This window comes from Solea senegalensis, linkage group LG12 (assembly GCF_019176455.1).
Source record: "Solea senegalensis isolate Sse05_10M linkage group LG12, IFAPA_SoseM_1, whole genome shotgun sequence".
NCBI classification, from domain to species: domain Eukaryota; kingdom Metazoa; phylum Chordata; class Actinopteri; order Pleuronectiformes; family Soleidae; genus Solea; species Solea senegalensis.
The window spans coordinates 9,107,751-9,132,651 of NC_058032.1; the positions used below are offsets into that span (position 1 = coordinate 9,107,751).

The 24,901-nt window shown below is 39.4% G+C and overlaps 7 protein-coding genes and 1 non-coding gene across 9 annotated transcripts; 4 read left to right on the top strand and 4 right to left on the bottom strand.

Moving 5' to 3' along the window:
- Positions 1-2,355: 2,355 nt before the first annotated feature.
- On the bottom strand, positions 2,356-6,407 carry zbtb33 (zinc finger and BTB domain containing 33). 2 transcript variants are annotated; one of them, XM_044040071.1, is made up of 2 exons: positions 6,204-6,407; positions 2,356-5,474 (listed from the first exon to the last, which is right to left on the bottom strand). In XM_044040071.1, the coding sequence occupies exon 2, from the start codon at positions 5,470-5,472 to the stop codon at positions 3,604-3,606; it is 1,869 nt and encodes a 622-aa protein (XP_043896006.1). In that variant the 5' UTR covers positions 5,473-5,474; positions 6,204-6,407; the 3' UTR covers positions 2,356-3,603. The 2 variants fall into 2 exon arrangements, with proteins under 2 accessions (XP_043896006.1, XP_043896005.1); XM_044040070.1 differs by having other exon boundaries at positions 6,104-6,407.
- Positions 6,408-6,983: 576 nt separating this feature from the next.
- On the top strand, positions 6,984-10,339 carry LOC122778322 (NFKB activating protein). The gene is made up of 8 exons (XM_044040077.1): positions 6,984-7,573; positions 7,889-7,969; positions 8,089-8,153; positions 8,245-8,343; positions 8,439-8,478; positions 8,561-8,761; positions 9,068-9,217; positions 9,525-10,339. The coding sequence occupies exons 1-8, from the start codon at positions 7,143-7,145 to the stop codon at positions 9,697-9,699; spliced, it is 1,242 nt and encodes a 413-aa protein (XP_043896012.1). The 5' UTR covers positions 6,984-7,142; the 3' UTR covers positions 9,700-10,339.
- Positions 10,340-11,040: 701 nt separating this feature from the next.
- Positions 11,041-12,359, bottom strand: ndufa1 (NADH:ubiquinone oxidoreductase subunit A1). Its single transcript, XM_044040596.1, has 3 exons — positions 12,134-12,359; positions 11,909-11,998; positions 11,041-11,130 (listed from the first exon to the last, which is right to left on the bottom strand). The coding sequence occupies exons 1-3, from the start codon at positions 12,233-12,235 to the stop codon at positions 11,110-11,112; spliced, it is 213 nt and encodes a 70-aa protein (XP_043896531.1). The 5' UTR covers positions 12,236-12,359; the 3' UTR covers positions 11,041-11,109.
- Positions 12,360-12,612: 253 nt separating this feature from the next.
- On the top strand, positions 12,613-16,590 carry upf3b (UPF3B regulator of nonsense mediated mRNA decay). Its single transcript, XM_044039448.1, has 10 exons — positions 12,613-12,870; positions 13,094-13,200; positions 13,289-13,395; positions 13,875-13,973; positions 14,080-14,190; positions 14,297-14,340; positions 14,427-14,615; positions 15,088-15,245; positions 15,325-15,619; positions 15,702-16,590. Exons 1-10 carry the CDS (start codon positions 12,760-12,762, stop codon positions 15,840-15,842), a joined length of 1,362 nt encoding a protein of 453 aa, XP_043895383.1. The 5' UTR covers positions 12,613-12,759; the 3' UTR covers positions 15,843-16,590.
- A 701-nt stretch (positions 16,591-17,291) lies between these two features.
- On the top strand, positions 17,292-19,769 carry rpl39 (ribosomal protein L39). The gene is made up of 3 exons (XM_044040768.1): positions 17,292-17,379; positions 17,694-17,797; positions 19,597-19,769. Exons 1-3 carry the CDS (start codon positions 17,377-17,379, stop codon positions 19,643-19,645), a joined length of 156 nt encoding a protein of 51 aa, XP_043896703.1. The 5' UTR covers positions 17,292-17,376; the 3' UTR covers positions 19,646-19,769.
- sowahd (sosondowah ankyrin repeat domain family d) lies at positions 18,538-21,814 on the bottom strand. The gene is made up of 2 exons (XM_044040766.1): positions 21,538-21,814; positions 18,538-21,415 (listed from the first exon to the last, which is right to left on the bottom strand). The coding sequence occupies exon 2, from the start codon at positions 21,320-21,322 to the stop codon at positions 20,339-20,341; it is 984 nt and encodes a 327-aa protein (XP_043896701.1). The 5' UTR covers positions 21,323-21,415; positions 21,538-21,814; the 3' UTR covers positions 18,538-20,338.
- LOC122779012 lies at positions 18,648-18,783 on the top strand. Its single transcript, XR_006361505.1, has one exon. It is a non-coding gene; the product is annotated as a small nucleolar RNA SNORA69 (small nucleolar RNA).
- A 73-nt stretch (positions 21,815-21,887) lies between the features above and the next one.
- Positions 21,888-24,396, bottom strand: pttg1 (PTTG1 regulator of sister chromatid separation, securin). Its single transcript, XM_044040767.1, has 6 exons — positions 24,274-24,396; positions 23,008-23,100; positions 22,786-22,922; positions 22,595-22,676; positions 22,345-22,506; positions 21,888-22,047 (listed from the first exon to the last, which is right to left on the bottom strand). Exons 2-6 carry the CDS (start codon positions 23,093-23,095, stop codon positions 21,965-21,967), a joined length of 552 nt encoding a protein of 183 aa, XP_043896702.1. The 5' UTR covers positions 23,096-23,100; positions 24,274-24,396; the 3' UTR covers positions 21,888-21,964.
- Between the last annotated feature and the right edge of the window lie 505 nt (positions 24,397-24,901).

Below are 24,901 nucleotides of genomic sequence, written 5' to 3' on the forward strand. Positions count from 1 at the left end.
GTATTGACACATTATAAACACATACTACAAAGCACTTCCCCCTATTTCTATCCTATGCTGATCACATTTTTCAGCCTTATATCAAAGTGTGTAACCATTGTGGGTACTGGGGGCTGCTTAGTTTGGTAAATTTGTGTTGCAACTTTACAAACACTGTCCAAATGATGATACAGCGGAGAAAATAAATATTGAACGCGTCAACATTTTTCTCAGGGCTATTTGGATGAAATTTTCACCAGATGTCAGTAACAACCCAAGTTATCCACACATACAAAGAAATAAAAACATGAATGTCCATGACAAAACGTATGTGTAAGTAAGTGAAATGACACAGGGAAAAAGTATTGAACACATAAAGGTGCAAGAAGGCACAGGAAGCCAATAAACCAGCTGAAATCTGTCAGTATTTAGGAAGCAATCCTGCCCCTATCAGTGCAAATGAAGATCAGCTGGATAAGTCCTAATTGGTGGCCTATAAAGGTTTCTCATTACAAGGTGACACTCAAGAAGCATTTCAAGATGGGTAAAAGCAAAGAGCTGTCCCAAGACCGTCGTAAGCTTACTGTAGACAAACATATGGATGGCATTGGTTACAGATGTATATCTAAACTTCTGAATGTTCCAGTGAGCACTGCTGTAGTTATTATTCAAGTGGAAAGAACATTGTTACACCATTAACTGACAGCGACCAGGTGCTCCTCGCGAGATTACTGACAGAGGAGTCCATAGAATAATTAGAGTTGTCCAAGAACCAAGGACCACTCGTGGAGATCTTCAGAAAGACCTTGAAGAAGCAGGTACAGTTGTTTCAAAACATTAGTAATGCACTCCACCGCCATGGCCTCTATGCACACTCACCACACAAGACACCACTGCTCAAGAAAAGGCATGTGGAAGCTCACTTAAAGTTTGCTGCACAACAGTTGGACAAGCCAATGTAATACTGGGAAAATATAATCTGGTCAGATGAGACCAAAATTGAACTCTTTGGCTGTCATAACATGTACATGCACATTACCCTAAAAACACTATACCAACAGTGAAGTTTGGAGGTGGGAGCATCATGGTGTGGGGCTGTTTTTCAGCATCTGGCACTGGGATACTTCATGTAATTGAAAGAAGGATGAATGGAGAAATGTATCGTGATATTCTTGATAAGAATTTGCTACCATCCACCAGTATGCTGAAGGTGGACATTTCAGCAAGACAATGATCCCAAACACACAGCCAAGGAAACAATCATTTTAAGAGAAAGAAAATCAAGCTGTTCCAGTCAATCAACCGACTTGAATCCGATTTGAAAACCTCTGGAAACAACTGAAGATCAGAGTTAAAAGAAGATGCCCCCGGAACCTTCAAGATTTGAAGACAGACAGTTTGTGTGGAAGAATGGGCAAAAATCACAGCTGATCAATGTGTGTGACTAATTTCTCCATACAGGAGGCGTCTTGAAGCTGTCATTACCAACAAAGGCTTTTCTACTAAGTATTAAATAAATTTCAGCAAGTGCATTCAATACTTTCACTTTATTACACACAGCTTCATTTATGGACTCATTTGTTTTGATATATTTGTATGTGTGGATAACTTGGGTTGTTATTGACATCTGGTGAAAATGTCATGCCGATAGCCCCGTCGGAAATATATTTACTGTGAAAAATGCTGACACGTTCAATAATTATTTTCGGTGCTGTATTTTGCTGGTGTTGATCTGACTTTGGGCTACAGGGTTGGCATAGTAGTGCAACACAAGGGCCTTTCTGCATGGAGTTTGCATGTTCCCCCCCATGTGTGCGTGGGTTTTCTCCGGTTTCCTCCCACAGTCCCAAAAGAAATTTCCGTTGCTCTCACGATGAGATATTACAACACATGGAGTAAAGACAGCAGACAGTTGATATGCTGGTACAACTAGTCAGTTTAAAATAGTAAAATAATTTATTGACCGCCACATATCTCATAACCCAAATAGACAGAAAACATTTTAATCAATGCCAACAGACCCAATGTGTATGACAAATTAATCCCGTCTGAACCTAACAAAGAAATTTACACGGAAAGAAAACAACAAATACATTGTACTGTACATCACGCACACAAATGTTAATCTGTGGGAAATGATGTCTGAATGAGTTTATTAAATGACATGAAGTATAATAGATTCCTGTGTTAGCATTAGTTTTTTTTTTTTACTGACCATTCACTACCTTCCAACACAACCAGAAAATAAAGACATTTGCATGATCCAACGCTAAGTGCTATCTGTATAAAATAATCCTCACATTATTGTCTAATCTTACATTTGTGGTTTGGAATTTTAATATAAACACTTTATATTAAAAAATAACATTGCAAATATTTAAAAATAAATATGTACAGGTGTGTCAAAAAAAACAAACAATAACAACAATGGAAACATCTTCTCTGCCACATTATCCAGATATGGCATTGCCAACAATAATAAAATAATTAAGTTCAGCTCATATTCTCTTTTACTTATTTAGGTCTCGATTGGTGACCAGGAATGATGAAAAAAATATGGAAACTTCAGTCCTGTTTTCAATCCCATTTTGGATTTCATTGTGAGCTGCCATGTTGTTTACAGCAGGTACAGTGTGTAAAACTTTTACTTTTCAAAAGGTTTACTGGTGAAGTTGCATGTTGAGGCTGAATATTCCCTCATGTCATGATTTCCCTCCAAATGGGTTGTACAACCTACATTGTACACTCAACTAAAGATGTTTAGTTTGCTTATGGTGGTCCAAAAAACAGCATTGTAGAATTATACAAATTAAGTAAAATTATGTTGATGATTTTACACACTGGACCGAAGTGCTGAGCATGTTTAACTTCCATACTTTGTGCTTCAGATCTGAAGTTTATAGGTAAGAGATTTGAGAATTTGAGGCTGAAGACAAAAAAATTAAGTAACTAGAAACTGGTACACCTTGCTTAATACTGAGAAAATTTAGACTTACATTAAGTTTTTGCATTTCTGTTACAGCTGCAGATTTATTTTTACTGTTAATCTCTTGCTATGTGTGAATACCTTCCAAATGTATTTGCTAATGTTATTATCATTGAGTGAAATTAAAGGTTATTACAGAAGTAGGGAAAGACATCAATTGCAACTAATTGCTTCATCTAATGTTGAGGCATTTGTTTTTAACATAACCTTCAACTGACACTTTGAACCACAAATGCTCATCAAATAGAGACTAATGTGGTCAAACCTTACTGAGGATTAATGAATGTTTAAATATGAAACCAGAGTGGTGAGGAGGCACCGAAAAGGCACAGTTATAGCTTCCAGTCCAGAATTTGTTTAAGAAACTGTTTTTTTCAGGTCATTGGTTGAGATCCTCTTCACGTTCACTAAAGCCATTAATAAATAAAGTTGTCTGGGGGGGAAAAAACATAAAGACAAAATTCCAGGATTGTGGTAAAGCAGATGTCCCTCCCCGTTAAAACTCCATCTAAAAAAGACACCAGACTGTTTTTTTTTGTCTATTGATGGCTGTATTAAGATGTGTAGAGGATCTCATCAAATAAAGTGTTTTAGAAACCAATAACAGACTAAAGCTTTAACACGGGAGCAATTGTTGCTCAGAAGGTATCTGGTATGATGAAGTCAAACTCTGTGTCACCCTGTGGAGAGGTGCTGATGGCTGACCTGGGGGTCACGTGGGCCTCAGGCGTGGGCCTGTGCTGATCTGGCTCGACGAACACGTCATTCCAGTTCAGCATCCTGCTCTGGGTTGAACTGTGAATGTCTTCACGAGCAGAGGTTATGTGGTGCAACCCGCCATCCTCAGAAACGACAGGGCCGGCCGGCCGGTTCCCAGTTTCCCATGAATACGACTTCATCTGCACCGATTTACACGGCAGCAGGCGGTATAAGTTGTTGTCTTTGTCGTCTTTCTGTTTCCTACCGCAAAGATCCTGGTTGTGCACTTGCTTGCAGTGGTTGGAGAGTACCTGGTAGTTCAGAAACATTTCATTGCACATCAAGCACTGGTACCTCCTCTCTCCTGTGTGGATGATTTCATGTTTAGTTCTGTACTCAGCCAAGGCAAATACTTTGTTACAGAAGCGACATGGGTACTCCCTTTCCCAAGAGTGGACATTGAAGTGGCGGCGGAGGCTCGTAAGACACACGTAGGGACGCTTGCAGACAATGCACACATAGAAAGTCTTCCCGTCCATGACCAGCTCATAATGATCCTCAAGTTCATTCTTGGTCTTCTTCTTACTTGGGCTGGACATTGGAGACATTTTATCAAAGGGTGTCAAAGGCTTTGCTCTTTTGCCTTTAGCTGCTTTGGAGCCTCCTTCACCTGGATCTTCCCTCTCTGGGACAATGTCATAAGTATCCTCTCCAATATTGGCATACACTTTGCAGCCTGGGGAAATGGAATCAATCTTTGTGGCTGTGTTGAGTGTCACCGTCTTTTTTGAAGTTAATGTGGATTTGGGAATGTTAGACTGATTAGCTGGGCTTTCAGAAACGTCTGAAAGCCTTATTTTAAAATCACCCTTCTCAGATGAAGTCGACACTTGCTTTTTGTGGACTCCCATTATATCACTGTTTTCATGGGACTGGGGGCCACCCTGAGGCTCTGGGGTGAAATTGCTTAACCTGGCCGTTATTGTGGGAGCACTGTCTGAGGAAACTCTGGCAGGGGAAGACAAATTGTTGGAGCTGGAGTCTGGACTGTGCAGAGGACTGCTCTGTGTTAAACTGGGGTTGGGACACCTGAGACTAGGAGTCTTTACAGCATTTGTTTTCATGGTAGATGTGGCTTTATCATCATGTTTTGGAAGTGCCTGATTTGATTCTTTATTGTGGTTTGACTGCGTTTTTTCTGAATCAGTCGAGTCCACATCGATTATCTCGCCAGAGTTAGCTTTCTGATTGGACACCTGAGGAGCTGTTTGTGAGACAAACATAACATCACTGTCTGAGTCCTCATCGTCACCTACTGTTCTGCTTGTCTGATTGAATTCCTCTGCAGATATTGAGAAGGACTCTGTGATGATCGGCATTATCTCTGTGGATGTCTCACTTTTGCATTCCGTCTCTTTAGACAAACCAGGTAGTCCCTTAACTTGTGATAAAGGTGTTGCCAAGTTTGCAATGAACTTCACTCCCAGTACCTGTCCAGCATGTATGAACTCCTCCAGCATGTCAGAGCGCACACGGACAATCTTTGAGCTGTACATGTAGTTGAGAATCTCCTCAAAGATTTCTGCTCTGATGAAATTTAACTCAATCACTTGTCCAGCTACACGGAGGAGCTGGTGGAAGTATGTGCTTGAGGCAGACAGGATTGTCTTGTGAGCTCTGAATTTCTTGTCCTGTATAATGATGGTGACGTCACAAAATAATCCATGATTTCTCTGCTCATTCATCGACTTCAGCACAGTGGCCGGATACTGGGTGTCAGTCGCAGATATCAGCTTTAGGCTTGGCATGTCTATAGAGAGAAAAAAAAACAATGACATTAAAGTATACAAAGACAGAAAACACTATTATGACATGCAGAGAGTGAACAAGCTGATAAATACAGTTATGGTTTCACCTCACTGAGTACCTTTTCTCATAAATAACAGAAACACCAGTTGGTTCAACAGCAGCCTTATGTGTGACATGACAGATAAGAGTGGTTTGAATTGAACAATAGATTTAGTTACAACAGCAACAAACTCATGATACCTAGAAACATTATTTTATTTCCCATTACAAACCGTTCCTTAAATGTTGATGCAAGCAGGCACAAACATGTGAACATGTTAATTTCGTTCCCTTAGCTAATGTTAGCTCAACTTTAGGCAGCCAAAGTTGTAGTAACAGGTTTAAATGTTAAGACTATGATAAAACCACACGAGTGGAGACGCAAATTAACCAACTTCTTTAAGTTGACGTTCTACTTTGACACCTCTTTTATATCCGTTGTTAGCCAGCTAACAAAAGATAACGCTAGCTCCTTCACTACATCTTTATTTCAGGAACAGCGCGGCCTGCTAACTTCCTGTTAGCTGCAAAGGGCCGGTGAATACAAAACACACTGCGGAGCAAAGCCATCTAATGTGAACAATGTTTTACCTCCAATCTTGATGTTTCCAGTCACCACTGTCTCATCCAGGTGCTAACTTATCTGGCTACAAACAATGACTAACAGACATACAGCCTAACGGCAGCTCACCGATGCCCGAGCAGCCACTAGAAGTCGCTGTAGTGGGGACATTAGCACAATGATGACCACATGAAGGAGCACGAATCAAACCATCATAACATCATGTAAATTATACACAAGTGGTTTCGTTCTGGTTTTTAAATTGTAATATTGTAAGATTATGTGATTGGAATGATATTTACGACGGACTGAAAACCGGTTCATTTTAATAATTTCAAAATAAAGGCACGCCTACGCTGTGAGTGTATTTCATCGCATATATTTTTTTATAACTATGGACAAATAATTATTTATTACGTGTACTTTAATAAGTAATTGCATTTTTTGTCCAGTTGGAAGAATGTAACTACAGAGTAAAATAAAATGTAAATATTATTTAGTTTGCTATTAATTTCTGACCGGACACATAAACAAATTGCATGTTGCCTTTGTCTTTTCAACAACCGCAAAGGACAAGTATAAACATAACGAACATGCAAACATTACAGAAGCGTTTTTATTAAACAATTGGATCTGTCCTTCAGTTCAGGGTTGTTAGAATTTGTTTAGGGGGCAAATCAAAGGCAAAGTCTTAAGTCAGCCAAAGAACTTCAAACTAAGAGAATTTCGAACTGTGAAAAAGAACTCCGAACTGTGAAAAAGAACTTCGAGTTGTGAAAAAAAATTGCGAATTGTGGAGGGCATAATCGGTGTACAGAAAGTATTATTATTATTATTATTGTTAGAAAGAAATGTGGATCGTATTTTAACTTAATCCACCAAGCGGAACTAAAGACGTAGCGAAGATGACCCGGTTTGTGTTTGGAGACGGACAATCACTCTTCCCTGTGACGTACATTAGCAAAGAGAAGACGCACGGGCGTCGTATGTTAATGTCCACATTAAACTTACTCTAAATACACTTAAAGGTTGACTTTGCGGTGTTTAAGTTTGACGAAGTCGGTCGGGATGCCTCTGTCTGAGCGGTCGAGCTCCGACGGCGGCCATGGGCCTCGGAGTCCTCGGGCGCGGAGACATCGGAGCCGCTCACGCAGCCGAAACCGCAGCGGTAGCCGCGATCATAGCCTGTCGCCGGACAGTTTTGGACCTAAACTCCCAAGGCCACGGAACCGGGAAAAGGAACGAGAAGAACGGGAACGTCGGTTCCGGGAGGCAAGGAACATCAGGCGGATCCGAATAGGATCCCGCTCTCGATCTCGTTCCAGGTCTCGGGACAGAGAGCGTCACAATAATCACAACAACATCTCAAACAACGGCCACAGCCACTGGTCTGAGCAGCGAGATGTGCCCGGGAAACATGGCAGCTTCAAAGATGATTATTACTACGACCAGCAGCGGGACGACGCTCAGAGACAGAGACAGGAAGCCTTCATCGCCAGGTAAGACCATAAATCACTTTCATATCATTTACACTCACTTCTGAATTTCCATAGAAGAATGGAACTCAGAAAAGATAGACTGATAACAGTTGAATCATTGAGATTTAGAAATCCGATGTTGGCAAAGCTTAGTTCCAATTACATTGCACTGCAAATGTGTACTAAATGAGCCAAGCTCTCAAAAATAACTTCCTCATTCAGCAACTAATTAATACATCAGTCTCATTGATGTGCTTGTGCATTTGTTTTTTCATTATCACTGTATAAAATTATGTTTGTTTTAGACTATTGCATCTATCTGTCTGTGTGTTACAGGCGTCTTCAAGAGAGGGAGCGGATCGGTGAGTGTGGTTGCCCTGAAGTTTGGGGATATTCACCAAGAGTAAAGGAACCAGAGTGAGTTGGGAAGCTCTTCTTTGCCATTTTTATTGTTGTTGTTGTCGTCGTGTTTTGGACAATCATGACACTTGTCAATTTAGTCGCACTAGGTTTACTTTCTGTTTTCTCTCTACCAGTTCTGATGAATTCACACCAGTAGAAGAAGATGAAAAAAACAGCAGTTCAGAGTCCAGCTCAGAAGGTACAGCACACTGCACTGGTTGATTAGGAACAAGTTGCTGTAATGTGGTATTTTGTTTGAATTTACAACAAATCCTGTCTGTCACCAACAGAAGAAAAGAAGAAGAAGAAAAAGAAGAAGAAGAAGAAATCCAAGAAGAAGAAGAACAAAAAGCACAGTGAGGACAGTGAGCTGGAATCAGAATCAGATGGTAAGAATGTCATGTTTTCATTGGTTTAAATTAGTGAAATACAGTAGGTTTAATCAAATGGATGAGATGAATTGTCCTGTTTTATCTCCTAGAAGAAGAAATCAAGAAAAAGAAGAAGAAAAACAAGAGCAAAAAGTATGTGGCGATATGCAACTTCATGTCTGGGTCAGTCACACAAAAACACAACATGATGCTTTGATCTAACATTTTGCATCAGGTCCAAGAAGTCCAAGAAGAAGAAGGCAAAGGCAAAGAAGAGTCGTAAGGAGTCGAGCGACTCTAGCAGTGAGGGATCGGAGGAGGAAGAGGAGGAGGATCCTAATGGGGTCATGTGGGTGGAGAAAACCGGCACGGAAGACAATGTGGTTGGCCCCGAAGCTCCACTTACCCACATGTCCCAGGACGACAAGCCATTGGAGTGAGTTCACGCCTGTTCTTGCACTTGACTTGACGTAACAAGTGCTATTACGTTTTAGTAACTAGAGATTCTCAAAAACACTACATTAAAATTATTTTTTTAAATTTATAAAGCTCTAAAATCACCATGAAATTATGCCCAGTCCAGATCAATTGCACATGTAATGTATTCATGACTTAACAAACTGTATTTACAAAACATTACAAAAACATTACAATGCATGGCCTGACTATAGCATCGCGATCTGACAATTTTTCTTTTTTAAATCTGCCGTTTGTTTATTAAGTGCTTTGTTTCCTCCTCCAGTTTTGGTCATGCACTGTTGCCAGGTGAAGGTGCTGCTATGGCAGAGTATGTGAAAGCAGGCAAACGTATCCCGAGAAGAGGAGAGATCGGTCTCACCAGTGACGAAATTGCAAACTTTGAGAAGTCTGGTTACGTGATGAGCGGCAGCAGGTACGTGATTCAATTTATGCAGCAGCAATTCAGTATTTCAGGTGGCAGTATAGTGTAGTGATTAGGATTCCTCTGATTTCTGTTATTATTGAGCTAAATGCATGTTTTATGTACAATCAAAGGACTTAGTGGGGTTGATGGTGAATATTCAATAGAACGCAGTACCTTCGCACTGATACAATTTAAAAAATCTAAATTACTGTTTGCCTCCAATAATATAAATAGATTTTAGCTGCAAGAGTTGTCTTAGTTAAACTTAAGATTTAAAGCATTAAATACTGACAAATTCTCATGTATAACCCCACAGGCATCGACGTATGGAGGCTGTGCGTCTGAGAAAGGAAAACCAGATCTACAGTGCAGATGAAAAGAGAGCACTGGCGTCTTTCAACCAGGAAGAGAGAAGGAAGAGAGAGAGCAAGATCCTGTCGAGCTTCAGGGACATGGTGTACCGGAAAACCAAAGGCAAGGAGGAGAAGTGAACATCACGTTCCCCGTTTGCTTTCTGTGGACACTGTTTGACTGTATGACTCCTGTTGGTCACTGGATTTTAACTGTAAAATCATGTGAATATTAATTTTCCTTTTTGTTAATGGGGAACATAGAACCCTGATAAGTTTTCATCTTATATTTTTGACTTTGCTTTTAAATTGACTGTACTTTGTTGCCATTCTACAACAGTGGATGCAAGTGTAGTATTTCAGTTTAGGTTTAAGATATCTTAAAGATGCAAATAAAGAAGTGTTGCAAAAAAATCTTTATCTTTAATTAGTTCTACAACTGTGCACCAACACTGGTGCATTGTGGGCTGGATCCTAGCACTGATAATGTTATTGTCATTAATATAGCCATTATTATGATGATCCTGGTTATCTTCTGAGGAGATTAGGTTTGTTGAATTTGATCAAAAAGTTTTTTGTTGTAGGTCATGGCTCAAGGAAGACATGATTAAATTCTGGTGGTAATTTAGGTTTCTTTTAAGGTGATTATAAACCTTATGAGATAGGCAAGTGTCATAACACTGCATAAAACGGAGAAGCCTCGGTAAAGGTTTGCACTCTCCAGATGCTGTCTGTACCATTTACCGTTGTCAACCATTAGTAAAGCTCTTCAAAACTCAAAGTGAAAATGTCTCGTTAGGACCACAATGGCCGTTCTATGAATGATTTATTTTTAATTGATAAGAGATTACATTTTTCTTATTTTTTTTTTTAGCTGCTGTGACCAAAGTAGTCCCTCCCAACAATGCATTTACTTTAGAGCTGAAACAATTAATCGATTACTAACTATTTTGACACTATTTTTGACAACTATTTTGATAATCGATAATCGGTTTTAAGCTTTTTTCATGATTAAAACAAGATTTGTGATTGTTTAAGCTTCTTAAATGTGAATATTTTCTTAATTTCTTTACTCTGGATAACACAGAAATCATTAAAAGTTCATCATTTTGTTTTGTGGACAAAACAAGACATTTGAGAACATCATTTCCAGGTTTGACGAACACCGTTCAACATTTAAGGTTTTTTCTGATATTTTACGGACCAAACGATTAATCGATAAAATAATCGATTATGAAAATAATCGTTATTTGCAGCTCTAATTTACTTTACCTTTTCTCTGTAGGTCGAGTTATTACATGCATGATAATCGTTTGTTCAGACAGAGTGTCTAGTTTCACCACAGATAGTTAAATTCACCTGTGCAACTGATGTTGACTCCACTCTCACCTATTTCAATTCAACATATGATCCAAGAAGCCTCAAATGATTTCCATCGAGGAACAGTTTAATTGAAAATGAAAGACCAAAAGAACAAACAGCTGATGTTAAATATAACCTTTTAATGTACAACAAAGCACTTTGCCTTAGGGTCATTTTTATTCCCGGCCATCAGTGGATGTTCTCGAGTCCCTGTTGAGAAAGAACAAAAGGATTAGATAACTTCAGGAAAACGTCAGGAAAATACTAGCTATCAATAAAATAAAAAGTTAGTACTGAACTATCTAAAACCATATCAATGATTATTCAGTTTTGATTACTTTTTTGTTTGGAGTCCGACCCATTGACTTTTAATGATGCAAATCACAATAGTTGTAATAGTCATTAATGAATAGAAGGTTTTTTAAACACACTGACCATAAAACTATAATTTACCATTACATTACATTTACCAGTCACACCTGATTTCGACCAAAAAAACAAAACAGTGAAAAGTGAAAAAAAAGGTTTAGAATTTTTAATATTAAGGTTACAGAAATGGCTGCAATGAATGGGAAACTCAGCTATTGCCTTTGATAGTGATGTTAATTAGTTATGTTGTGTAAGTGGATGATGGAAACTCTGAGTTGCAGCTTGGTAGATCAAAGGAATGAGTTAATAATCCTTGAATTAATCATTAAAGTGTGTTTAAGCCTTATTTCTTTGGCTAAATAGGAGGCATATTTATTGCCCTTGCTAATACAGTATTTATGCACATGGTATTTTCTCACTGTTGTACTTCGTTGTATATGTTCTGTTCTATGCTTCTATATACAACCTGATGTACTGTTTATGGAAAAAACTAATACAATATGTATGTATTGTTTAAAATAAAATAAAACAACACCTCTGCATTTTGTTAAGAATCTGCACAAATACAAAATAACATGACATAATATTACTGATAATGACATGAGAGATGGACTCTCACCTTGGAGGCATAATACTGTCCCGATCCAGACACTCGCTTGTCTCTCTCCATCAGATACCACTGCCACGGACGCCGAGCGACTCTCTTCTCCTACAGTGAACAGAAAAGTGTTTGATTCAATGCTTAAAGGCAGGAAAAACCCTGGACGCGCAGCACGTTTACTGCAGATGCTTCAGACTGTGTATGTTAGCAGGGCATTAGCATTAGCAGGTAGCTCTCCCTCACCTTTACTCCGTTTGTGTACTTGTGGATCTGTCTGGTGGCGACGCCGGGAATCACTAGACACACGGTCATGACGGCGAGGCCGGGAAGAATTTCATACCACATGATGACAGCCTATAACTGTCAGACGACGCAGAACAAATCGAAGGACAACCGAGTTGCCCCCAGTGCTCCTTTCGATGGTTTATTTTGCTAAGAAGCTAACAAAATGTCGACCGGATGACTCGTGTTGCTCTTCCGGAGATCAAGACACACATTTCCTGTGCATGCTTTTATTTTGAAGGGCAAGGAAGCTTTGATGAGTTTTTTCTAAATAGAACAAAAAAACTACGTTTCATTCGAGATGAAATACAAAGCACAATAGTACGATTTAACACCTAAAACAATACATTAACAATAATAATCAAAAATCATACAAAACTTCAAATATCATTATAATTTTAACATCGCGGCCATATGAAGAAACAGCGCCCCCTTCTGTGGCAAGACTGAACTGTACGTTCAACTGAGAGAGGAAGTTACGATGAATTCGTTCGCAGCTAGCCGGCTACTGCTAACTTGCTAAGAAAGTAAACAAGTCTATGGTATGATATTGAAATTAAACCGCAGCAATAAATAACTTTTCAGACATGAAGGAAGACAAGGAAAACACCCGACCCAAGGATAAAAGAGTGGACTTAAGGAGCGAAGATGGAGAAAAGATGGAGAGATCCAAAGAAAAGAAAGAGGCCATGACAAAGGTGAAATTTGTTAGCCACGTTAGCTATATTTGCAGCAAAAAACGAGTCCGTTGTGGATATTATTGCATGAAATAACATCATGTTTTGGCAGGTTTAATACGCAGAGTCTAGTTTTGAAGTTGAAGCCAGTCTGTTAGACACAGTTAACAGATTATACAGCTTCCCACAGTGATCAATCTGCTAGCTGTGCTAATATTTGAATCTGTCAATTGTGTTTTTTCAGATCGTGATCAGGCGTTTACCACCAAGTTTGACGAAGGACGAACTGGAGGAGCAGCTACAGCCGCTCCCAGAGCTGGACTACATGGAGTTCTTCTCTAACGATACCAGGTGCATTTAGACACAGTTTAAACTTGTGTATATATTCAGTGAGGCTCTTAAATTTTAAACTTGACCAAACTATTATTTTCCTTTTCAGCCTTTATCCTCATCTCTTCGCAAGGGCTTACATCAATTTCAAAAATCAAGATGATATTGTCCTCTTCAGAGATCGATTTGATGGATATGTATTCATTGACAGCAGAGGTATGCATGGGATCATGTGAACTTTTTCTGTCACAATTATCTTGACCAAAGAAAATGTTAGTAACTGTGCAGTTTTTCTTTAGTGAACATTTTAAAGTGAAAAACCTCAACCTCAAAAAGAGTTTGCATGTTCTCCCATGTATGCGTGGGTTTTCTCCATGTTCTCCAGTTTCCTCCTACAGCCCAAAACATGCAGATTTGGAGATTAGGTGAATTGGACACTCTAAATTGACATAGGTGTGAGTGTGGATGGTTGTTTGTCTCTATGTGGTCCTGTGATGGACTGGTGACCTGTCCAGGGTGTTCCTCGCCTTTGGTAGAAGATGGATGAACTTATTGTGTGGTGTGTTTTTCATCACAATGAATATAATATTGTACGCTGTCCCATCCCTAAACAGATATAAAGATAATTTAATCATGTTAAAGACTTCCGAGGATTTGAGGCTTCATGCTTGCCACTTTGTGCTTACCTGTAACAGGTCAGGAGTATCCTGCCATTGTCGAGTTTGCACCCTTTCAAAAGACTGCCAAGAAGAGAAGTAAGAAGAAGGATGCAAAGTGTGGAACGATAAGTGACGGTAAAGATATAGATAGATAGATATATTATTGGTCATTTGTTCCCACTGAAATAAAGACTCACTGCCATGAGCATGATCATGTTTTTACCTATATTATTTGCTGAAGATCCTGATTACAAGAAATTCCTTGAATATTACAATGGAGATGAAGAAAAGTTGACATCAACACCTGAGACCTTGTTGGAAGAGATTGAGGCAAAATCAAAGGAACTAGTAGGTATGTGAACTGTTACTGCGCCTTTGACACTGTTGTGTACGCATGTTAAAATAGACTAAAAATGTTGCTATTGAATGACATTAAATGTATCCTCTTCTCCTTCAAGCTAAGAAAACAACTCCTCTGCTGGACTTCCTGAAAAATAAACAGGTAACTATGTACAATGGCTCAAACGTGTGGTGTTCTGTTGTGGTAAACAGCATGTTTAAACATAGACTCGTATCCTGCCTGTTCAGAGAATCAAGGAGGAAAAGAAAGAAGAGAGGAGGAGGCGAGAGCTGGAGCGCAAGCGTCTGCGGGATGAGGAGCGACGCAAGTGGAGGGAGGAGGAGAGAAGGAAGCGTAAGGAGGCAGACAAGATGAAGAGACTTGAGAAGCCGCTGGAGAAAGACAAGGACCAAGTCAAAGAAGAACCAAAAATTAAGGTGTGTGTTCTGCCGTAGATTAAGGCAGTTTCAAATTATATTTAATTAGTGCTGCATTGGTGACACTTTACATTACAACACATTAAAAGCATTGTAATCGTAAGGTCATCATTTTGGAGTTTTATAGTAACGTCTTCATATTTCTAATGCAGTTTCCTGTTTCGTATTGACTGTGGTAATAGTGTTGTCATAAGGAGATAATGTTACAGTAATACCATGTTTTTTCCAGGTGGTTTACTATAGGCCACCAACAGTGTAATAGTTTCACAGTGAATTTCTAAATTGATATTTCTAAGTTATAAAGTTGACATTTATTTCAATGTTATTATAAAGCTATATAGTAATACTTGGTGATTACTATAGAAATAAGATGAATTTCCTCCATTATAAACTTATTACCATATTTTTTACATTACTCTAATGTGAAATATTGCCAATTATATATATCTCTCTTTTATCTGCACCTGTTCAGCTTTTGAAGAAGCCAGACAGAGGTGATGATGCTGATTCAGAGAAGCCAAAGGAAAAGGCCAAGAAAACAGAGAAGCACAGTAAAGATGACAGACCCTTGGGGAGTACTGATCACAAGAGGCGTCAGCACATCGACAATAAGGAGGATCGAGGAAGGAAGTTAGTAGCTGTAGTCTTGTTTTTTCACAACATTCACTTTGGTCACAATTTTTAGACAGACCGTACACTTTATTCACAGAGTGGACGACGATGGGCGGAAGGAGTTCAGAGAGCGCGACGAACGGGAGAAGGAGCGCAGGCAGAAAGAGAAGGAGCGCATCAGGCGACAGGACGAAGACCGGCGGAGAAGGAGAGAGCGGCATGATGGAGAGAACTCAAACAGGAAGCGGGAAGATGAAGTGAAAAGAGAAAAGGAACATGAGAAGAAAAAAGTTGAAAATAGTGGGGAGTCCGGTCACTTGGAGAGGCCGGAAAAGTTTGCCAAAGACAATAAGAAGGAGGAAAGTAGCAAAAGAGAGCGACTACGAAATAAAGTAAGGACCTAATTCTTTGAAGTTGTCATCTCTCATATGTCTTGGTTTTTTTGTATTTCTAAGAGTGTTGTTTGTGCACTAGGACCGTCCTGCTATTCAGCTCTATCAACCCGGTACCAGAAGCCGCAATCGGACTACAGGAGGTGGAGGAACCGAATCCAACTCTGCAGACAGGAAACCAGATCCTGAGACCAAGAAAGCGGGTGACAAAGGAGACGACTGAGCAGATTTCTACTTATGGCCTTGAATGATTGGTGAGGAGAGTAGAGAAACAGACCTCTGAGGCTCGGAGCAGTGGTGTGATGCCTCAGGGCGACGTGCACTGCAGCAGCTGAAGCACAGCCACATCTGGCATTCCCAGTCTGAGAGGCAGTGGTGTGATGCTGGAGCCTCTTAGTGCCTGAATGTGACCTTCTTTTAGTTTTATTTGTTAGGAAAGGTCACAGTAACCCTCAAACAGAGTTTGGCTGAAGGCCACATTAGGTAAATCCAAAGCTTTCTTGGATGTCGTGTACTCAAAGTGACCTTATTTCAGTGTTGTTTCTCTGATAAAAAAAGGGGTCCAAACTGAAAACATTGGCGGTTCATTTCTTTATCAACAATATTGTTTCAACACTGTCTTAAGCATGATGTCTATTGTACCTTTGCTGTATCTCAATTGAAATTACATCCATGTACTCTGCCTGGGGAGGGAAAGCAACGTGCAGAACTGTTATGAAAGTGATCCATTCTCAATGTATATCCTCATGTTCATACATTCATACACTCACTGAGGAGTAATAGCCATTACTGCCTAGACTGCTGTGTGATACACACCATGCCTGCATGAAGACTGCAATCTGAATGATCAACCTGTGGCCTTTCCCCTTTTTTCTAATCTGATTATGAACTGAATACAGCATGAGAATATATCACTGCTGGTAACACACGGGAGACACTTCTGACTGCAAATAAAAGTCCTTTGTTATAAAGCTTGTGTCTTTTGGTGTCTTTCATATAAATTGTCTTTGGCTTATTATCCCAGAAACACCTTTTTTGTAAATGGTTTAATAACTTGAATTATTAATTCAATTAAAATAGTTTTCTAATAAAAACTGCAGTAGTTTAGTGTCTAGATTATTAAATAATCTGATACATTTTTTATGCAGAAAACTAAGGGAAACAGTCACTCAAATTATGAATTAGTAATTCATTCATAATATTTTCAGAGTTTTGTTTATGTTCAGGAAGCATCATTAAAAAAAGTATCAATCTGACTAGAAATACAATTTTAAAAACTCAACTGCTTAATCATTTATTTTGTTTTATTTCCTATAAAGATTCTAAAATCTTCTAAAATGAGTCTAAAATTAATGAGAAATGAAAGTAACTTCTAACAAAGTGTAATTACCCAACGTGTGTATGTTTGAGGTACTTTGTATTTTCATGCGGTAATTTATATGTACTTCTACTTCAGTAAACACGCATAACAACACATTCATATATACAATTAACTCATAGATTTCGGAATTTAAAAAAACAGTTATACTATTAAAGGATAATATAACCTTTAAAATGGAGTTATTCTACAGTTAAGAGGAACAACAGTCGCAGCGTTCTACGTTTTTCTGTAGAAGGCTTGTAAACATTCTCCAGTCGGCGTCGCTGCTCATAGAACGTTCAACCTGTTCGCTGGGCGCTTAGTAGATATAAACGTCTACGTCACATCCTTCTTCCTCTTCGACCACCGCCATAGTGGGGAAAGGACTGTGGACAAAATGGTAAATATAAAATCGCTAAACATCCGTGTGAACAGAGCGTCTTAATCTGCATCAGTGCTTTAATAATTGAAGAAATGTCATATACGTAACCTTTCTGATGTATATGTTTGTCTCTAGAATGACTTAAACGCATTTTAAAGCGGCTGAGTGTTGCTAGCCGGTAGCATCTGAGCACCGCTACGCATGTTGGGTTGAGTTTTATTTTATCATACGTTCACATATGTCGGTTTGAAGCCCGATGGACGCTTTGTTGTGTCAAACGATTTGTCTTTGTTTGTTGAATTTGTGTTAATTGAGCTTTTTGATGTTCCCAGTCGTCCCACAAGACATTCAGGATCAAGCGTTTCCTCGCTAAGAAGCAGAAACAGAACAGGCCGATTCCTCAGTGGATCAGAATGAAGACTGGCAACAAGATCAGGTGACTTTTACACGTTTTCATCTGCACTAGAGGGTACATGTGTATGCAACTATTATTACATGTTTGGCTCTATTTAAACTCTGAGTTCAACGCAGCAGGAACCAGGAGATGTGACCACATCACTGCTGTTTTACCTTTTCCAATGGGTTCCCTAGTTGTCTGTCTTCTTGTAGACTTATACCCACTGACTTTGGTCTGTATACTCTTGTGTTGTGTGAAGCACTTTGGTATTGTGCAGAATAACATCTGTGCTTTAAAAACTCATAATGATGGGTTGGTTATGTCAGGAAACACATCTGGTATTGTCTGAAAACATCTGATTTCCCTGATTATTTATTTATTTATTTATTTATTTATATATATATATATATATATATATATATATATGCGCTATTGATATTGAGGAAAACATCTATATTTCAAAGTCCTCACTCAGCTCATGCCACATTATAAATTCTACATTAAAGAGGTCACTTAAGTAGCACTATTTACAATGCATTCTGCCCTGCTGATGAACTATTCAGGTCCAGTCAGCTCCATGTACACATATGCTGCAGTCAGTGGCGATAAGTTGCTTTATCTTTAGCGCCTTGTGTAACCTTTTCAGCAGCTGGAATTTTGTGGTGGCATTTTTTGCACAGTTGCATTTAGAACTGTATAACTTGGTAAACAAACTGGCAGTGCTGTATCACAGAAAGTGTAAGGTTTGACATGGGGGGAAGAAAATAAATTTTCTCAAAGCTGTTGAATGTTTTTATTTAAAAATGCACTGTTGTCCTATAGTTAATTGCCGTGCTGTATACATTTAGGGCGGATGCAGTATATAATGTGTGATTACTCCATGTCATGTAAAGCAGGTCTGCAATTGCAGCACTTCATTTCTGTGGAGTGCTGTCATTAACCCTGCTGAGAGCATCTTTCTGCTGTAGAGCTCTTTTCCCTGCTCACTGTGTTGATGAAAGGGAAGCTCTGTAGCTGAACATGTTACTTTTTTGTTCAACTGTTATTCATTCAATAAAAACTTTAACATTAGGGAACGATTTACATCTTTACTAGGCATGGCACAATATAAAACTTTTCCCATTTGTGATTATTCTGACCAAAGTTATTGTGATTCATGATATTATTGCGATATATTTAGATATTTTATTCAGATTCTTAAACATGCAGTGAAATATTTCAGATAGGATATTTTATGTGTTTTATCATAATTATTTGAGGACAGACACACATTTAAAAAAGAATCACAAATACCTTATGTTGAGTTAAGGCAGGATTTTAAGTCACTCTAAATATTTCTGTATTTATCATGTTGTCCCAGCATTAACAACTTTACAGTGAGTTTAAAAAAAAAACCCAAAACGTTCAGACCTTGCAAATTTGAGGTGGGTTTTATGGTTTTCCCAAGTGTTTACCCTTACAATGAGGCTGAGAGTGGAAACCATGGCTAGTACAGAGTGACTCATGATGGAGAGCTGTGGATCACTGGAAATATTAGTCTTAACTTTTCCTTAGTCTCAGACTTGTAGATTGTAGCTGCAGTGTGGCAAGAAATTGATCAATTTTGTGACCCAAGTGGTGAATTTTAAACATCCTTGAATGTTTTGTGGAAACTTGTTTGCATCTTGGCTTCTCACGTGTTTGTTAAAGCAATGATATGTTGCTGCAGAATTAGATGCCATAGAATCTCTTTTTCTATTGCTTTAAAAATGGGAAAGTTTTAAATACAGTTTGTAAACCTGAACCTTCATGAGTCACGATATTCTCTCATAACCTTTGATTATGTTGTTCCATTTCAGGTACAACTCCAAGAGGAGACACTGGAGGAGGACCAAGCTTGGCCTGTAAACATGAGGGTCTCTGGATCCCTGTGTCCTCCCCAGACCTCCAGCTGCTGTGCCTGACTCTGGAGGGGGAGCGCAATGTTATCTTGTCATGTTTGATAATAAAAGATCTGTGATCAAACTTGAAATCTGACAGTTTTGTCTTATCCTGAACTTTGGAGCTAAGCTCTTCATTTATAGGCTGAATTTTGTCTTCTGAGGCAAACCACATATGGAGAGAAGTAATGCTGACACAGCTCTATAGAGAGCACTGCTATTCAAGAAGCCTAATTTTGGACCAAGACAAACTGTTTATGTATTCGTGTTTAAACTGAAGGAAAACATGGCCACATCAGCAAATGTTTAAAAAAAACAATCCAGATGGCTTTTTATTTAAACTAGGTTTAGTGATGGTAAATGCATAGTTGAGGATTATTTTAGCGACTTTACAGGAAGGCATGATTTTTCTTGAGTGGGTTATGGGTTCCCTTTGTTTTGGCTTGTTATCACTGTGGTCAATGTCTGTCCAAGTCATGCCTGTAATCAAATAACATTAAAAGAACAAGGCAGGTAGCTGCTCGATAGTAAGTGAAACCTTGACTTTTCAAAACATTTTACATTAGAAGAAAGGACTCAAACGTGATTTGGTCAGAAATACGTTTGCAGTGAATCTCTGATCTGGGCAAGAATTCACAGAATTAGTGATGTAAAGAAATGCTCAACTTTTGTTTCCCAGAAATGAGAAGGATGGCAGCATTTTTCTGAGAGACCCGAATCTCCAGCTGCCGATTCTCTGAGTCCTGTCGAAGAAGTTCACTTCCTCAGTGTTTCCACCATCGACCTCATCAACGAAGGTTACGTCCGTGGCGTTGGCCGCGTTGTTGTTGTTTTGGTTGACAGGGAGTCCACACCCCCCACCGTGCTCCTCATCGAAGGTCCCGAGCAGCTCCTTTATCTCCGGCGGCGCGTCTCCCCTCAAATACTGCCACGCTCTTCTCCCACTGTAGTCCATGACGTCCACATTGGCCCCGAAAGCTCCCACCAGCAGTTTGACGACCATGTAGTGTCCGTGCATGCTGGCGATGTGCAGCGGGGTGAGGCCGCCGCTGCCCCGCTGGTTCACGTTCACTGCTATCCCCGCGGTTTCCGCGTAACGCAAAAGTTTGACCAGGTTCTCGTCCAGTCCTCTCTTGGCCAGCCAGTGCAGGACCGAGTACCCGCTGATGAAATCCCTCCTCGTTAACAGACCGGGATCCACGGAGATGAACTCCAGGAGGGTGTCATAGTTCCCTTCAGCTGCAGAAAGCATCCACGCGTGCTCCATCGGGTACAGAGCCCACTCTGCGTCCTCCTCTGAGGGGGTCGCGCTGGGAGGAGTGTGTGAGGACAGTGCGCTATTAAAGCCGCTGTTTGAGGAATTTCTGAAAAGAAGATCTTTGAGCTGCTTCTTACGCATAGCAGCTGTGAGCGACGCTCGCTCCGGGACTTCCCTCTGCAGTGGCCCGGAGCTGTCAACGACTTCTTGCTGCCTCTGCAGCCTCGACCTACGCTGGGAAGCACTGGGCATGACCTGCAGCCCATACCGAGACAGTCTCTCCACAATGATGCCCTTTGTGACTGTACTGCTGCTGTGGGCGTCAATACTGTTGTCACTGATGACAGTTGCTTCACATCCACCGTCTGCGGATCTGCTCTCATACATGCTGCTCCTGTATCTGCACAATGACTTCCAGGCTACTTCCTTTTATTGAAACACCCCAATGAGAGGATCGTCAAATCAACTGGGACCCATTTCCTGCACCATGAGACAGAAACAAAATTTAACTATATTCAAACGCTTCCTAATAGTTTAAAATTCTAGTTCCTCATTTTAAGAAACAAGACTCCAGTGCCTCGATAGAAACTGCTATAACTCACCTGTTCCGTGTCCAAGCTTCATACCAGCTCACTCTTAAAAACCTTCAGGTGTTAATGTCCAAGTTTATTTTGAGGCAATTGATAAGAGCTTTGTATTACAGCGATGTTTCGACAACAGCTGAGGCACACACACTCAGGCAGCGACTCACTTCTCCTTTTGTAAGAGGAACTGAGACAAAGTTCATTTCTAATCTTCAGCAAAAACCAATGGCAAGAATCCCTCACATGTGACCACTAGTGGACTTAAAAAAAAAAAGAAGAAGCAGGAAGTAATATAAGGAATGTTTCCCTGCTGCTTTCACAGCCAGTCACCACTTAACACTGCTACTGATGGGAGTCAAACAAGTAGCTGGGAAGGATAAAATGACTTTATTTCAATAAAAAGGAAGAGTAAAGCAACGAGCATTCATTTAACAGTCAGTTAACTTCAGTCAGTAACAGGATCTGGCGGGAGTTCAACAGTCAGCTCATCAATTGTTTGAAGAAAGGCCTCCAACTCCGAGTAATAATCTGGAAGAGGGCAAAACACAAGTCTTGTTTTGTAAACATTCCACATCTTTGCTCCCTATATAAAAAAAAAACAAAACAAACTTGTATTTAACCCTTTTAATGATCCGAGTTTGTTCATGGTGATGGAGATGTTGTGTTACATCATCCATCATGTTTTGATACCATCATGTGTGGTCAAGTGGTTGTTTTGAAACAGATTATAAAAACAGCATTCCTTATTTTAAGCACATGGTAAAGAATGTGCTGTGATGAGGATTGCATCGTATGTGAACGACGCCCTAAAAAGGGTAATGATACCTGAACGTTTTGGCATCTTCACAGGTGATGGTTGTGGGAGAGGATCAAACTTATCCTGGTCCTCTTCACACAGATGGGGAGATGGTGGGAAAGATGCCAGTCCAGGCAGAGCAAAGCGACTGAGAAGGACCACGTCTTCAGGTATGCTGTACTTTTCAAATTCTGGGGAGAGAGGAAAAGTCAAATTTAGCAATTTTTAAAACTACTTTGGTAGAATAGAAAGAAAAACTTCACTCAAAGTGTCAGTTACCCAGTGGGTCATAAGAGTGGATCTGTTCCATGTCTGGATATTCCTCCACTTTGGAGTGAGCAGCATTTTCTACCTTAGTTTCCTGTGAAGGAACAACAGTTTGAAATATCAAGCATACACATGTTCTCCAGAGACATATATGTGCCACATGGAGTTTGTGGCCAAAGGATGGTTCATTTAAACTCTCCAACCTGAGGCTTTAGTAGTTTCTGCACTTGCGCGTTGACTGCAGGGGTCAAGTTTTTGTTGACCGCACCAAAAGCTTTACGTCCAGATGGCAGAGGAGTGCTCATGGTTTTGGCAATCACAGAAGACCTGACGAGTTTCTCTGGTGGGGGGAAAAAAAACCCACACAGGTTATTGCACATTTCACATTACAGACAGTTTAAAAATAAATAAAAGCATTTTTCTACCTGGAGCAGACTGAAGTCGCGGTCGCATCTTCAGTGTGGGTCCATGGAGACGTGCATTTTCCTGCTCGGCAAGGATTATGTTGGCCATTGTATCTGAAAGCACAAGCTGATATTGGTAACCACACAATGTCAAATTCTATCAAACTAATATTTAGAGCTGAGTAAATTAATGAAAGTATGTCAATGTTTCAATGTCATGATGGTAAACTGACTAAATATTTTGAAAGTGTGCTGGATATAGCAAGCAACTATGTCTCTTCAGGCTCTGGGGATGAAGGGCACATTCAGTTTTCCTGATATGTAAAAAAACAAAAAACATTCAAAATAATCAATTACCAGTTAAAATAATCCTTAGATGCAGATTGTGAAAATGTATTGTCAACCTTGGAAGTTGAAATCAAAAAGATGTGAAAACTGAAGGTATGAACTGGTATTTTGTTAATGATTAACCTTTTCATCTCATGGGAAAAATGATTAACTTTAAAGAAATTTTTCAAGCAAGACCTGGCCAAGACAAGCAGCACAATTAAAACAGAGCTGCAAACATAAGGCAAGACAATGCCTTGTCTTATACTTCTGACATCACTACTGCTTTACATTAACTTCATTGCTGCTGGTTCATTTTAGAGTTTAATTTTAAAGCCATTTATAGCCTTGCTTTTATTGGCTTCCCTTAATGTTTTGTGCATTTTATTCCTGCTAATTTAAGTGTTTTTATCCTCTCCTTTGAGTACCTTGCAGATTTGTAAAGTGCTATAAAAATAAACATTGATTGAAATAATTATTGCATATGCATACTACTCAGCTCATGTGCTTCAAAACGATTCACTATATTTAGTTTGAGGCTGCGTTGGTGCGGTCTTTGACGATTTTTTTTGTTTTTTTTTTTAATTCAGTCCTTTACTGACAGTTTACCAACCATTTACGGTTGGTTTAAGTGAAGAAACGTTACACAAATCCCGTGTGGCTGTTTCAAACATAACGTTTATCAACCAACAGTGAGCTAACAATAGTTCAGCTACATGATTTTAGCAGCCGTTGTGTAACCAAGAAGCCCAAAGATAAAGTCGGTCTGAATAAAAAATCCTGAAGTCGGTTTGACACAAAGTTGACCACACGCTGTTTGTTGCCCTGAATCGAACTGACTGACAGTTAGCTGGTTAGCATCGAAGCAATACATCATCTAACCGATATCATGAGCTACAACGGGAACAAAGAAATGCTTTAGTGACTGCGTCTCGGTCGATTCTCGGCCGTAAACGTTACCTCAGCTGTGCCGAACGCCACTGGCAGATAGGACCTCGCTGGGAGAACCGAGAGATTGTTGTTATGCAGCCGTAAGTAATAGTATGGTTCCGTTCTCCAACAACCGCGACTCGTTTTTAAATTCACTACTTTCATCCTATTGGTCAACGCAACACATGTGACTTCCGAGGGGCGTTCCCAAGCGTTCAGTTTCACCATAATAATTTAGAGCACATGCAATGGAAGCCCGTTTCTGCCACTTGAAAAATTTAAATATATATTAATATATACAATTTCCCCATAATTATGACTGCCAAATACTTGACTTAGTATCTCATAATTATGACTTTATTTCTCATAATTATTAATTCTAACTTTTAATTATGACTTACATTCTCATAATAATGATATACTTGACTTAGTATCTCATGACTTTCTAATATATATCATTATTTTTCAAGTGGCTTCCATAACATATAACCATATCTTTAAATACTATAAATTAAATTAAATGATTTAAATACCAATACAATAGCATGAGGTCACATTAAGTTCTCTCTCTTTTTTAAGTCGGTACAAACATATATGAAGGATGCAGAATATTGGCTACATTATCTGTTACTGTTTGTCCATTATTTTATCATTTCAG

Coding starts and splice junctions, on each gene's coding strand:
- ndufa1 (XM_044040596.1), bottom strand. CDS start 12,235: ATGTGGTATGAAATTCTTCCCGGCCTCGCCGTCATGACCGTGTGTCTA. Junction 11,999..12,133: donor AGTACACAAACGGAGTAAAG/GTGAGGGAGAGC, acceptor TGTTCACTGTAG/GAGAAGAGAGTCGCTCGGCG. Junction 11,131..11,908: donor GACAGTATTATGCCTCCAAG/GTGAGAGTCCAT, acceptor CTTTCTCAACAG/GGACTCGAGAACATCCACTG.
- pttg1 (XM_044040767.1), bottom strand. CDS start 23,095: ATGGCCAACATAATCCTTGCCGAGCAGGAAAATGCACGTCTCCATGGA. Junction 22,677..22,785: donor AGAAACTACTAAAGCCTCAG/GTTGGAGAGTTT, acceptor GTTCCTTCACAG/GAAACTAAGGTAGAAAATGC. Junction 22,507..22,594: donor CCACTCTTATGACCCACTGG/GTAACTGACACT, acceptor CTCTCTCCCCAG/AATTTGAAAAGTACAGCATA.
- upf3b (XM_044039448.1), top strand. CDS start 12,760: ATGAAGGAAGACAAGGAAAACACCCGACCCAAGGATAAAAGAGTGGAC. Junction 14,616..15,087: donor AAGAAGAACCAAAAATTAAG/GTGTGTGTTCTG, acceptor GCACCTGTTCAG/CTTTTGAAGAAGCCAGACAG. Junction 15,246..15,324: donor AAGGAGGATCGAGGAAGGAA/GTTAGTAGCTGT, acceptor CTTTATTCACAG/AGTGGACGACGATGGGCGGA.
- rpl39 (XM_044040768.1), top strand. Junction 17,798..19,596: donor AAGACTGGCAACAAGATCAG/GTGACTTTTACA, acceptor GTTCCATTTCAG/GTACAACTCCAAGAGGAGAC.
- zbtb33 (XM_044040071.1), bottom strand. CDS start 5,472: ATGCCAAGCCTAAAGCTGATATCTGCGACTGACACCCAGTATCCGGCC.
- LOC122778322 (XM_044040077.1), top strand. CDS start 7,143: ATGCCTCTGTCTGAGCGGTCGAGCTCCGACGGCGGCCATGGGCCTCGG. Junction 8,344..8,438: donor GCTGGAATCAGAATCAGATG/GTAAGAATGTCA, acceptor ATCTCCTAGAAG/AAGAAATCAAGAAAAAGAAG. Junction 8,479..8,560: donor AAGAAAAACAAGAGCAAAAA/GTATGTGGCGAT, acceptor ATTTTGCATCAG/GTCCAAGAAGTCCAAGAAGA.
- sowahd (XM_044040766.1), bottom strand. CDS start 21,322: ATGTATGAGAGCAGATCCGCAGACGGTGGATGTGAAGCAACTGTCATC.